General features: G+C 32.7%; 1 protein-coding gene and 1 pseudogene across 1 annotated transcript in view; one reads left to right on the top strand and one right to left on the bottom strand.

The window, feature by feature from the left end:
- Positions 1-11,219, top strand: part of LOC145254881 (uncharacterized) — a 171,676-nt gene extending 160,457 nt beyond the window's left edge. The window contains exons 11-13 of the mRNA XM_080113766.1: positions 3,911-4,069; positions 8,319-8,381; positions 8,715-11,219. Of these exons, the coding sequence (XP_079969892.1) occupies positions 3,911-4,069; positions 8,319-8,381; positions 8,715-8,732 (240 nt within the window). The 3' untranslated portion in view covers positions 8,733-11,219. The remainder of the gene's footprint in view (positions 1-3,910; positions 4,070-8,318; positions 8,382-8,714) is intronic.
- Positions 11,220-11,518: 299 nt separating this feature from the next.
- Positions 11,519-11,635, bottom strand: LOC145254969 (5S ribosomal RNA; annotated as a pseudogene).
- Positions 11,636-12,897: the final 1,262 nt, after the last annotated feature.

The raw sequence follows: 12,897 nt of genomic DNA, 5'->3' as shown, positions 1-12,897 counted from the left end.
TATAAATATATATCATTTCTTTTATATAATAGTAGATATACATATATATAATTTCTTGTATATAATAGTAAGTATAAATATATATCATTTCTTGTATATAATAGTAAATATAAATATATATCATTTCTTTTATATAATAGTAGATATAAATATATATCATTTCTTGTATATAATAGTAGATATAAATATATATCATTTCTTTTATATAATAGTAGATATAAATATATATCATTTCTTTTATATAATAGTAGATATACATATATATCATTTCTTTTATATAATAGTAAGTATAAATATATATCATTTCTTTTATATAATAGTAAATATAAATATATATCATTTCTTTTATATAATAGTAGATATAAATATATATCATTTCTTTTATATAATAGTAGATATAAATATATATCATTTCTTTTATATAATAGTAGATATGCATATATATCATTTCTTTTATATAATAGTAAATATAAATATATATCATTTCTTTTATATAATAGTAAATATAAATATATATCATTTCTTTTATATAATAGTAGATATAAATATATATCATTTCTTTTATATAATAGTAGATATGCATATATATCATTTCTTTTATATAATAGTAAGTATAAATATATATCATTTCTTTTATATAATAGTAAATATAAATATATATCATTTCTTTTATATAATAGTAGATATAAATATATATCATTTCTTTTATATAATAGTAGATATAAATATATATCATTTCTTGTATATAATAGTAGATATAAATATATATCATTTCTTTTATATAATAGTAGATATGCATATATATCATTTCTTTTATATAATAGTAAATATAAATATATATCATTTCTTTTATATAATGGTAGATATAAATATATATCATTTCTTTTATATAATGGTAGATATAAATATATATCATTTCTTTTATATAATAGTAGATATACATATATATCATTTCTTTTATATAATAGTAAGTATAAATATATATCATTTCTTTTATATCATAGTAGATATAAATATATATCACATCTTTTATATAATAGTAGATATAAATATATATCATTTATTTTATATAATAGTAGATATAAATATATATCATTTCTTTTATATAATAGTAGATATAAATATATATCATTTCTTGTATATAATAGTAGATATAAATATATATCATTTCTTGTGGATTACACAATTTTCATACACTGTGAATTTACAAACTGTCGCTCTAGAAAAGATGATGCTTGATGAAAACCGGTTTTCTTTTTTCTTTTTTTCTTTTTTTTTTTTTTTGCTGCAGACCATCTATTAGTTGGTTAGTTGTGTACAAATCCCAAGTGTGATAGTAGCCTTCTATCATGTCTGAAAGTGGCACAATGTTCAACGAGGTCGGAGATTCGACGCGCTACAACTCATTCTCACTACCGATCCAAATTATGACAACAAGACCATTGCCAACACTCTTAAAATGCAAATCCAGACGGTTCAACGCTTGAGGGCACAGCTCATCGATGTTTCCGGCCACGGTTATCTTCTTTGGTGTGGTTTCAAGTGAGAGCCACATCATGCCACCTCGCATCTTCGAAGTCAGATTGAAAATCAAACATGTGCTGAATAGTGTATTGATCCCTTTGTTCAATCTGGTGGCCGCTGGCAGACTCTCGGTGTAGCAGCAAGACTCTGTGCCGGCCTACAAATTCAAAGAGACCCAGACTTGGCTTCAGAAGGAGTGCCACGATTTTGTTCTCTACTGGTACCCTTCCTCCCTCGACCTGAACCCGCTGGACTAATTCCTTTGATCATACGTCGAGAACATCACTAACATGACTTCCTACAACACCAAAGCCAGCCTGATCGTTGAGTTTCAATCGTGATTCACTGAGTTTCAACCAGCGCTTGTGGAAAAGGCATGCTCCCAGTTCCAGTTACGTTGAATAGATGTTAGCTCTACTACATAATCAAGTTACCTGAATTGATTTTTTCAATAAATTTTTAAAATAAAACTGTAATGTTGTTTTCTTTAAAGTGACAAATTTCTCGTTCCACCCTCTCGTATCTCTCCTTAAGCACGACTCAAAACGGTAAATGAGTCAACGCTGAAGTTATGTGTTTACTATCCAATCTTAACGTTAGTCGACCCATGTAGTCAGCACGGCAACTGCATTTAAATTGATAAATCACTTTATTGTTATGGGGAGGGGGGGGCAGAATGTCTTTTCGACAAGATGCCTTAAATGGTTTTGTAAAATACACAAGACATATGTTAGAAGCAAAATAGTTTGTTTTTTTTACTGTTGAGCTGATTTGCTTGGCGAATTTCTTACTTGCTCTATGATAAACGCATATAAATTGAACATTTAGCCATCGTGTTAATTTCCATTTGGGATTCATATAACTTCACTTCGATGGCTGATCTAATCACATCGAGAGGGTACTCATTATTGGGAAAAGTATCAGTGATTCCGTTTTGTTTTTGAACAGATCAAAAGGGCACGATGTGTTTAATTAATATTTTGTTTTGTAGCGCGAAACTAATCGCAGCGTGTATACAATCCTGCAAACATGAGTTTATGATATACTAATGTAAAGTAACACGATGGAAATTTTGTTATTAGTGCATCAAGAAAAGCTAAAGTTGAGTTACGCTCTCCTTCATGAGTATACTTTAACGCGGGATGCATGCTATTCAGTAAAAAGAAATTTTTTTTGTCCCCGTTTCATCATCAAATATGTCATCTAGATATCAAAAGTAAACTAAAGGTTGTATGGGTCCATATAATATTTGTTTCTCATTTACTATTTTGAGTCGTGCTTATTCGACTCAAAATTTGAAAATCTTGCAGGACATTCATGTTCGTTTCAAGAGATCTCATTATATATATATATATATATATATATATATATATATTAAATATTATTTATTAATTAATAATTAATAATTACTACATGCAAAAAAGTAAGTCATCTAAATACATGCATGTTTGAGAGTTTACTCCTCATCAGTATATCTAGACTTTATTGACAAGGATCGAACCTACAACGGCTCGATAAGTAGTTTAGTGTTTTACCACGCGACCGCCGGGCCCTTGCCAATTTTTATGCACGATTTTTATCGCTTATAAATGTAAGGTTGTTGAATTTTTATTTATTTATTTTTATTAGCGATTAATTTCTTTATTTCTTTTTATTTATTTTTTATATATATCTTTTTCCTCTTTGGTCCACAAGCAGCACATATATGCACAACTTAATACTACCCAGGCCTCCATGATGCGGTATAAGTAAGCAATCCAAACATACTGAGTCTTTCACGGACTACTACACACAACGTCAACATAGATACACAAGTTTATAGACGCATGCGTCCTCTCATGATACAACGGGCACGCTAACAAACACACACACATTTTCCTGCTTACCGCATGCAGACAGATGTAATACATATGTGTACTTAATTTCTTTATACACGAAAAACACTTACTCAGAAACTTTTCTTGGAATTCTGTGAACCTTCGTAATTTACTACCTATTTTTCTAAAGAAAAATAGTTAGTAAATACTTTCAACTCCATTCTTAACAAACTTCGTATTTCATTGTCTTAACAATAAAATTAAATCGTTTTGCATGAATTCTTTCAATTGTTGTTTCCTTTTTAGAAACTGTTTCGAATCTTTGGTGCTTATCTATTTTTTGTACCGCGCTATTTTTAAATATTTTTTCAGGTTAAATTCAAGTTTCATGATATCTTTTATTTATTAAATTGTTAGGTGGAAGTACCGAATATTTATAAAACACCTTCCCTTCCACATGTTAAGAGTTGATTTCAAAATAATAACGCTATTATTTCAGCGCGGTACCAAAAATACATAAGTACCGAATCAATTTTTGTTTAATTACTTTTTATTTTTCACGTGAACAGGGAATTTCACTTGAAAACGACCGTCTGAATACTGGCGTATCGAACGATTGGCCGGCAAATCACATGATAGCCCAACCGAATCAAATGCATTGGCGAGACACGAACAAATTCTTATTACAAAATAAACCTAATTATGACCATATCGATCCACACAAAGACGTAAGTAAAAGCACTTGTAGTGGACTGGTGGATATATTATACATCCACCAGTCGTACAAAATAGGAAAAATGATTTGAATTGGGAAACGAAAAATGAATTGCTTTGAGGAAGGAACGAAGAACGCGTTTACTTGAGTTAAACAAACAGGAATTTATTTCGTGAAGAAATAAGTGAAAGAAAAGGGTACAACACGTGTTCATGTCTGCGTTCGTCTCTCGCTGTTTACTGGTGAGAAGGAGAAAGTCTATTGTTGTAGAGAGAGAAAGAAAGAAAGTCAATCCAGTTTGGTGTGCGTCTCTCGTTGTTAGCTGGTGAGGAGGAAAGTCTGTTGTAGTATAGAGAGAGAATGAGAAAAGTCAATACAGGCCATGGAGATAGAAAGCGTATAAAGTGTACGTACGATCTGTTAGCTCGTGCCCCCTACATAGTAGCAGGGGATGTGACGTACGCGCCTCCCGAAAGGGAGGCGGCTGGTTCGTCGAACCTCTCAGCTCGAGAGCTGGTCCGGAAAAAAAGGAAGATGCTGCTTATTGCTCTTGCTTTTATACTTGTTTCCGGTGGTCTTTTGCACATGTGTGGATTTCCTTTGAAAGAGGAAGTGACGTTGTCCTTGTGTGCGTACGTGTGCGCATGTGTGAGTACATGTGTGTACGTTAGCGTGTGTGTATACACGTGAATGTGAGTGTATATACGCGAACGTGAATATATGTACATGTGTGGACGTGCGCACGTATGTTTGTGTGCGCGTATGTATATGACAAGTAATATAGCTTGAGATGTGAACGCGTGTTTTTGTGTGAGACTAGGAAAGGCTCCCACACACTTTTCTCCTCCGCCTCTGCCACCGCCGCTACTGTGTACTCCTTCAGTCTGCCTCACGCCTTCCAAATATAATTTTATGAAGAACTCACACTTTTACGTATATATCAGTTAATATTTTATGTTTTTATATAGAGTGATATGGTTCTCGGTTGATTAATTGAGTTTAACTGTGTCGGATATATACTTGAGAGTCAAAACAATGAAAAGAATATGCTGTTGTCACAGCCCTAATTATATCTCCAAAAAATAAAATTTTTATAAAATAGTGAAAGAATTTGTGAATATTTGAGCAGTTGTATTTTTCCAACTCTCCTAAGCGGTGGCATTAGAGACGGGCGCGGTCATCAACGTTTTGATAAAATAATAATTAAATTTATCATAATAAAATAATAATTTAATAACAACTGGTATTCTTAAGGTGTAGTCATCCATGTTTTAACAACAACGGGTATTTACAAGATTAGGGATGCACCGATTAAACGGCAGGTAATCGGTAATCTGTCTTATAGGTCACTTGCGGAGTAATCGGCCGATTAATTACTTTTCTCTTTCCTATTAAGTTTAAACCATTCATCAATACCAAGTGACTTATCAGAGAGCTTCATCAGATTAACTACCAATTTAACTTGACATTTGTTAAGTCTGGCTGATATTATGGCTTTTTACCTTTTTTATTTTATCAAATGAAGTTATAAAATACAAAGTACAATTTCCTATTATTAAATGAATACTAAGGAAACGAATATGACTGATCAAGGATGCTTTATTTTCGGATCCTACGTGGTCACAATTCCTTAACGTGAAACTGAATAATATAGTAATAATTTTCTTTGACAGTGATTTAAAGAACGAAATTATGATGTGGACTTTAGAGCAGTCGCAAAAAGCTGCGTGTTAGTAGCAGGCCATGCCTGTTATTCGTATTTATATGTTTATTTTGATGAATTTTCACCGATAAGCAAAAAAAAGGGGTTCATTGTTTCATTCATAATATGATTAAATTACTATAAACTCGCCCGATTAATCAGTAATCGGCAGATTATTAAAGACCAGTTAATCGATGATCGGTAATCTGCCAATTTTCTTATCGGCGCATCTTTTCTCAAGACATATTCATCCACGTTGTAATCAAGACGGGTATATTTAAGATTAACTCATGCACGTCTTAACAACAACGGATATTCTAAACATGAATTCATCAGCGTTTCAACAACAACACGTTTGAACGACAAAGTGTATTCTTAAGATGTACTCCTCGGTGTTCAACAACACCAGGTATTCTCCGGATGACCTGATCTACATTTTAAAACGATTCGTATTCTAAAAATCTACTTATCTAGGTTTAAACAACGACGAGTATTGTTAAAAAGCAATTATGTACGTTTTAACAATAACGGGTATTCTAGAGATGCCCTCATCCACAATAACGGGTAGTATTATAATGGCACTTTCCACGTGTTAACAACAACGGGTATTCTCAAGATGCAGACATCCATATTTTAACAAAAATGCGTTTTCTCAATATAAGCTTATCAATGATTTAATAACAAAAGCTATTCGTAAGATAAATTCATCAACGTCATAACAAAAATGACGTATTCTCAAAGTGCACTTATATTCGTTTTAACAACAACGTATGCTTGAAAAAGGCATTCATCTACGTTTTCATAAAACGAGACTTCTCAAGAAGCACTAATTAAAGTTTAAACAAGTAAAAGTTTTCATAAAATGAACTCATCCAGGTTTTAACAGTAAAATGCACTTATCTACGTTTTAATAACGTTATGCATATTTCAGATTTACTCATTCACGTTTTAAAAACAACGGATATTCTCAAGATACACACATCTACAGTTTTACAAAAAAAACTATTCTCGATGTAAACTCATCCAGGTTTAAACAAATGTATTTATAAGATACTAGCGGGGCCTGTGAAAATTCCACAGGGGACTGATCCATATGTAATGTATTGATGTTGGCATTATGTACATATTCAGCGTAAAAGGGGACGCTCTGATATTATTGTAGCTATTTTGTTAAAACTGCAAAAGTATTTGTCCAAGCTAGCAGGGACGCCCGGCGTATCCAGGTCGTAACATGCTCTTAAATATGAATCTTGCAGATTTCGTATATATTATTATAGAGCTAATGTTCTATCGATTTTAATATATTATAATGTTGCGCTTTCAAAAATTAAAAATATATCTATATGACTTGGGTTCATCAGCTTGAATCGAAACCGAATCCCAAACTTTTATATATATATATATATATATATATATATATATATATATATATATATATATATATATATATATAACCTTAATTTCTTCAGCTGTAAAGTGAAAAAGAATCTGACCTTGAAAAAAAGAAGAAAGCTCTTACACATCATCTACTGATGATGTGTAAGAGCTTTCTTCTCATACCACCTGCAAAATACAGACAGCTAGTTCAACATTGCAGCAAGCTACCACACCTGTTGTAGAACCCATATACTTCGTGGGATCTGATATATATCGGCAGAATGAAAGTTTGGCGATGGGGTGACTGTTTTCTTCGGTACTGGCCAATGAAATACTTTGAGGACATGGCGTTAGGATAAACATCGCTAAGGCCAACAATATGGTTGCGATATGTAGATGACAAATTCATACGCTGACTCCATCGGGAGAATGTTCAAACATTACTATCCGTCTATACAGTGTACAGTGGGAAAAGAACATAACAAATGATCGTTCCTAGTTGTCCTGATAACTCTCACCGATCAAGGGTTTACATGTTGTCTGTTTTTATCTGTTGATATACACAGCTACTGGGTCTCACTTTAAATAAATCCAGAAGCAGACACCATCCGTCAACACATATAACTAACGCAAATTACGCAAACGATACTGTTCTGTTCGCAAACGCTGTTACGTGATCTCACGAAGGCCAGAGGAATAGTTGACCGAAACGTCGTGAAACAGCAACTATAAAAAATGAAGAAAATAGTCCGCAAATAAATAAATAAAAAGTCCGATATTTATTTATATCGGCTTTGATATTCGGCGTTTTTTAGGTTTTTAACTATGCATTTTTATTAAGGTAACTTTGTTCAAATTTTAATGGGACGCGCATTCATTGATTTGATTATTTAATAGATTGATTGATGCATTTTGTTGTATACTAGTTTTGAAAAAGCATTATATTAATTAACTGCTGTTGTTATTAATTGGATAAATTCAGTTAATAATAGTAACCGTACACAACTGCTTTTTACTATTTCTTCAATAGATCGAACATTCGTTTCATTAATTATTGCAATGTAATCCACACCAATTGTCCGGCGTAAACCATATATCAGTCTAACACAACGTGAAACGCATTCAGCATAAAATATGTTTATTTCAAATGCATTCAGCATAAAATATGTTTATTTCATTGCAGTATTCCATCCTTCGACCCCATGTGTCTGCACGACCTTTGTTCCCGAGAGAAAATGAGAATGATGTAAGTTTTCTGCTTTTGTCTTTTTCTTCCTTTCTTTCTAATCTGTCCTCCTTTCTTTCGTCCCTTTCCTTATTACCTTTTATTTCTTTTAATCTTCCTTTCTTTAGGAAGGCTGAAAAAATGTTTAGGGCAAACCAAAATACTTAGTATTTTCGACCTGCCTGGTTAACGTGTCCACATTCAACATAATAAATATGGAGCTCTCGGGCAACTGTTCAACACGTACATGTTTTAAGACATCCCTATATTTTGGTAATATTTATCCCTGTTAAATAATAAAAAATAAACATAAAAATAAAAATATGATTTTCATTATACTTTTTCTACTTGCAGGTTCCTTTCAGACATTGAAACTGACGTCAAATACAAAAAAAACTTCGTTTTATACCAAAATGCTCTAGGATCAAAAAGCGGGTTCAAACCAACTAGGAAAATGGTCCGAAGAGAATATAATATAATATGTGCTGACCTCATACGACAGCTGCTGACGTCACGAATAAATGTGTTCTTATAAACAGTTGAACATGTGTGCTTTTATTGTTTACTGCCTTTTTACATAGATCGGAATTAAAACCTAATTTTGTTTTTATTATACATTTATTTAACAAAAAGTTTATTTTTATATTCCAGTTTAGAATGAATAAAGTCGTTTTGATGTTTATCATAACAACAATTACTGGCGACAAGAACACGTTTTTGTGACGTCAGCACCTGCTTTTCGAAAAATTCTTTGGGCCAATTTTGTTTGATTTGAACCCAATAAAAATCTTTTTTTTACAACCAAAAAGTGCCTGTCAGAAAAGAGAAAAATGTCGCTTATTCAAAAATAATAATTAAAAGAAAAAGAACAGAACATGAAAAAATACATGAAGAAAATCTGGAAAGGTTTTCGAATATTCTTGAAAATTTTCACCCGTCCCTTACGGGCACGCACACACACAAACACACACGCATACACACACACACACACACACACACACATATATATATATATATATATATATATATATATATATAGAGAGAGAGAGAGAGAGAGAGAGAGAGAGAGAGAGAGAGTAAAAAAAAGAAAATATGCGTAATAAAAATAGGAGCGTAATAATAAACACAGCTCCATAATTTGTAGCATACAAAATTTTATTTATAAGCTTACGATAACATTGATACAAAAAAAAACATAGATAACTACTTAGGAAAAGGGAGATAACTTTTGCCTTTAACTATTACAATATGCTTATCACTTGACTTGGTTTGGTTGTTAGTTTCTGTGTAGGAATGCGTACTTTCGGTTTGAGCCCCTTTTTTTGGGGGGGGGGTTCAATAATGGCTCTTCATCCCTCAAGTCGTAATATGATAATTTTCGATGTTTGGTGTTAGTAGACGATGACAATTAAAAGTCAAATAAACCGCCATGAACAAGGCGACTTTTTTATGTTTTAATTGGTTTAACTATTTTCCAATAGTTATTAAATTCTTATAATTTCAACAAATTTCGATAACGATCAAATAGCTTTCATTTGGTCTTGCTTTATTTTAATTAACTAGTTTAAACTAATTTACATGCTCCGTCAAAAATTATGGGAAAAGAGTGCATCGCTAGTGTTCGTACTTATATTAACATGATATGATTAAGTTAATAAAAAGAGATAATAAAAAAAATCTTGAAACTTAAAATAAAGAAAAATATTAGTGCAAACATAATTTTCCCATAATTTTTACGTAGAGTGTACGTCCGTATGATGTGTGTGTGTGTGTGCGTGTGTGTGTGTGTGTTGCTCTTTATTATAGAGTATAGGACGTTACGCGTGTCCCCCATAATGTATGTATCTGTATTAGACTACAGCAATAAAATGCTCTATAATCCAAATAAAATGCTCATATTTTGAAGTTTGGGTTTTTAAGAGTTCTTTAATTTTTACTTTTTTCTAATTTAAACAAGTTAACCATAGCTCAGTGACTGATCCAACTGTTCATATTTTGTCAAATAATAGTAAACATAATTTACACTATATTAATATCAATTAAGTTAAATTTAAATTTTAGATTTTAAAAGAAAAGATAGTTTCGAGATGGGCCAATATTTTTAGAGTTTATGTCTTTTATAGAAATCACCTAAAAACTAAACTATTTAAACTAGACTATTTTAAACTAAGTCATCTGAAATGTGACTGATTAAAACAGAACTAGTTTAAATTATTTAACTATTAAGATTGATTATTTAAATAATAATAATAATAATAATAATAATAATAATAATAATAATAATAATAGAGGTGGAGAATACTGAAAATCTGGGAAAACTTGTTGTCACTCAGACTCCAGGAAACACCACAAGTCGTTCTTAAAGAGAATATTTGATGGTAGCCTATGTGAAAATTCCTAGTGAGTGAAGAAGAAGAAGAAGAAGAAGAAGAAGAAGAAGAAGAAGAAGAAGAAGAAGAAGAAGAGGTAGCAACTATAAGCAAAGGCATGAACAAAAGATGAAACTCCTGTTCAGATTAGTGACAGTGTCTGATTCTTGTCATCTTAAACAAGTGTTACTTTTACTTATTTCTTTGTCGACAATTACTAATTAATAATATGGCTCATCTATTGTCGTTCGGTACCTTACAATCATTTTTAATGAATATCACACGTTTCCAGTTTCACGAATGATTGCTGCTCTTATGATTTCTGAGAGTGTATATACTTTCATCTTTGTTCCGCATATCTTTCTAAAGTCTGGGTTTTATATTTACTCTTACCAAAATATTATAATTTATAAATCTATCGTACGTCTGTACAAAATTACGAGGAAAACTGTTTTGTAAATGTTAAAAATAAAAATATTAAAATGCTAAAGCGCCGTAGTGTTACATTCTTTTTATTACTCAACATCCCATGTTATCCGCGAGTTTTCATATTTTCTTTCGCATTTTTTTCAAGTTTTCCAGAATCCAATCCAAATGATAATAATAGGGCTACTTCAGTCTTTGACAGACTATGGATACCCACGTAGAGGTGCCTGCACGTGAAATTTTTGTGGCTAGAGGTGCGCAATCTCCAACAACACATCTCCTGAGTCGACATTGTTAAATACCAGTGGCAAGTGAAGTGTATGTACAGGACGACTGGAAACAAATGCTGAGATAAGTGGAGAGCACATACAGCGCCTAGAATTCCCAAATGGTCACCCATATGGTACTAACCAGGGTCAAAGTTGCTTAACTTCGGTGATCTGACGAGAACCGGTGTGTCAAAATGATTATGCCGTATATATTATTATTATTATTATTATTATTATTATTAAGGCTGGCATACGAAGGATGACAAACTGGATGGCACCTGGTCCAGATGAAGTGATGGGATTCTGGTTCAAACAGTCCCAATGCCTTTATTCACCTATAGCTGCTGCCCTGCAAAGGGTCATAGAGTCGGGAGATGTCCCTGATTGACTTGTTAAGGGAAGGACGACACTGATTTGGAAAGATCCTGCAAAGAACAGATGGCAGCAATTATAGACCAATTACATGTCTACGACTAATGTGGAAACTGTTAACTGAAATCTTTGCAGAAAAAATTTATGGACATCTTGTGAGTAATGGTGTTTTCCCTGATGAACAGAAAGGGTGTCAGAAAGGCTCGAGGGGTACCAAGGAGCAACTACTGATCGATAAGGCAGTAATGCAAGATGCAAAGAGGAAGAAGAGGAATCTGAGTGCAGCATGGGTCGATTACAGAAAGGTTTACGACATGGTTCCTCATTCATGGATCCGTGAAACACTATTGATGATGAATGTGGTAGGGCTTTTGGAGACAAGTATGACTTAATGGAAAACGATTCTGACAGCAAACAGAGAGGTGATGGGGCAGGTTGACATTAAACGTGGGATATTCCAAGGAGATTCGTTATCTCCACATCTTTTTGTAATGATAATGATGCCATTGAGCATCCTCTTGAAGAGAGAGAAGCTGGGGTATAACTTTGGATCTGGTGACAGACGCCTCAACTATCTACTGTTTATGGATGATTTGAAAATATTCGGTAGAAACGAAAAGGAAATGGAGAGACTGGTAGAGCTCGCAGGGACATACTTGGAAGATATTGGGATGAAGTTTGGGATTAGTAAATGTGCAGTGCTGGTGATGAAAAGGGGAGTAAAGGTTCATTCGAATGGAATAGTGTTGCCAAATAGAGAAATTATGAAAGAAATAGAAGATACAGGGTATAAGTATTTGGGAGTGTTGGAGGGTGCAGGCATCATGAACAGAGAAATAAAGGAGAAAGTCAGGAAGGAGTATCTTAGAAGAGTGAAACTAATTGTGAAGTCGAAAGTGTATGGAGGAAACCTAATGAAAGCGGTGAATGCATGGGTAATCAGTGTTTTGAGATACAGTGCAGGAATTTTACTCTGACAAGGAGTTGCATGCTATGGATATCAAAACAAGAAAAGTTTTAGCAATGTTTGATATATTCCACATTCGAAGTAGCGTAGCGAGGCTGTATCAAAAGAGGAAAGATGGTGGGAGAGGATTGAAA

Source organism: Euprymna scolopes, chromosome 30 (genome assembly GCF_053919585.1).
Source record: "Euprymna scolopes isolate OS-2025 chromosome 30, ASM5391958v1, whole genome shotgun sequence".
Taxonomy (NCBI): Eukaryota; Metazoa; Mollusca; class Cephalopoda; order Sepiida; family Sepiolidae; genus Euprymna; species Euprymna scolopes.
The sequence above is the reverse complement of the archived record's forward strand: the minus strand, read 5'-3'. Positions and strand labels throughout refer to the sequence as shown.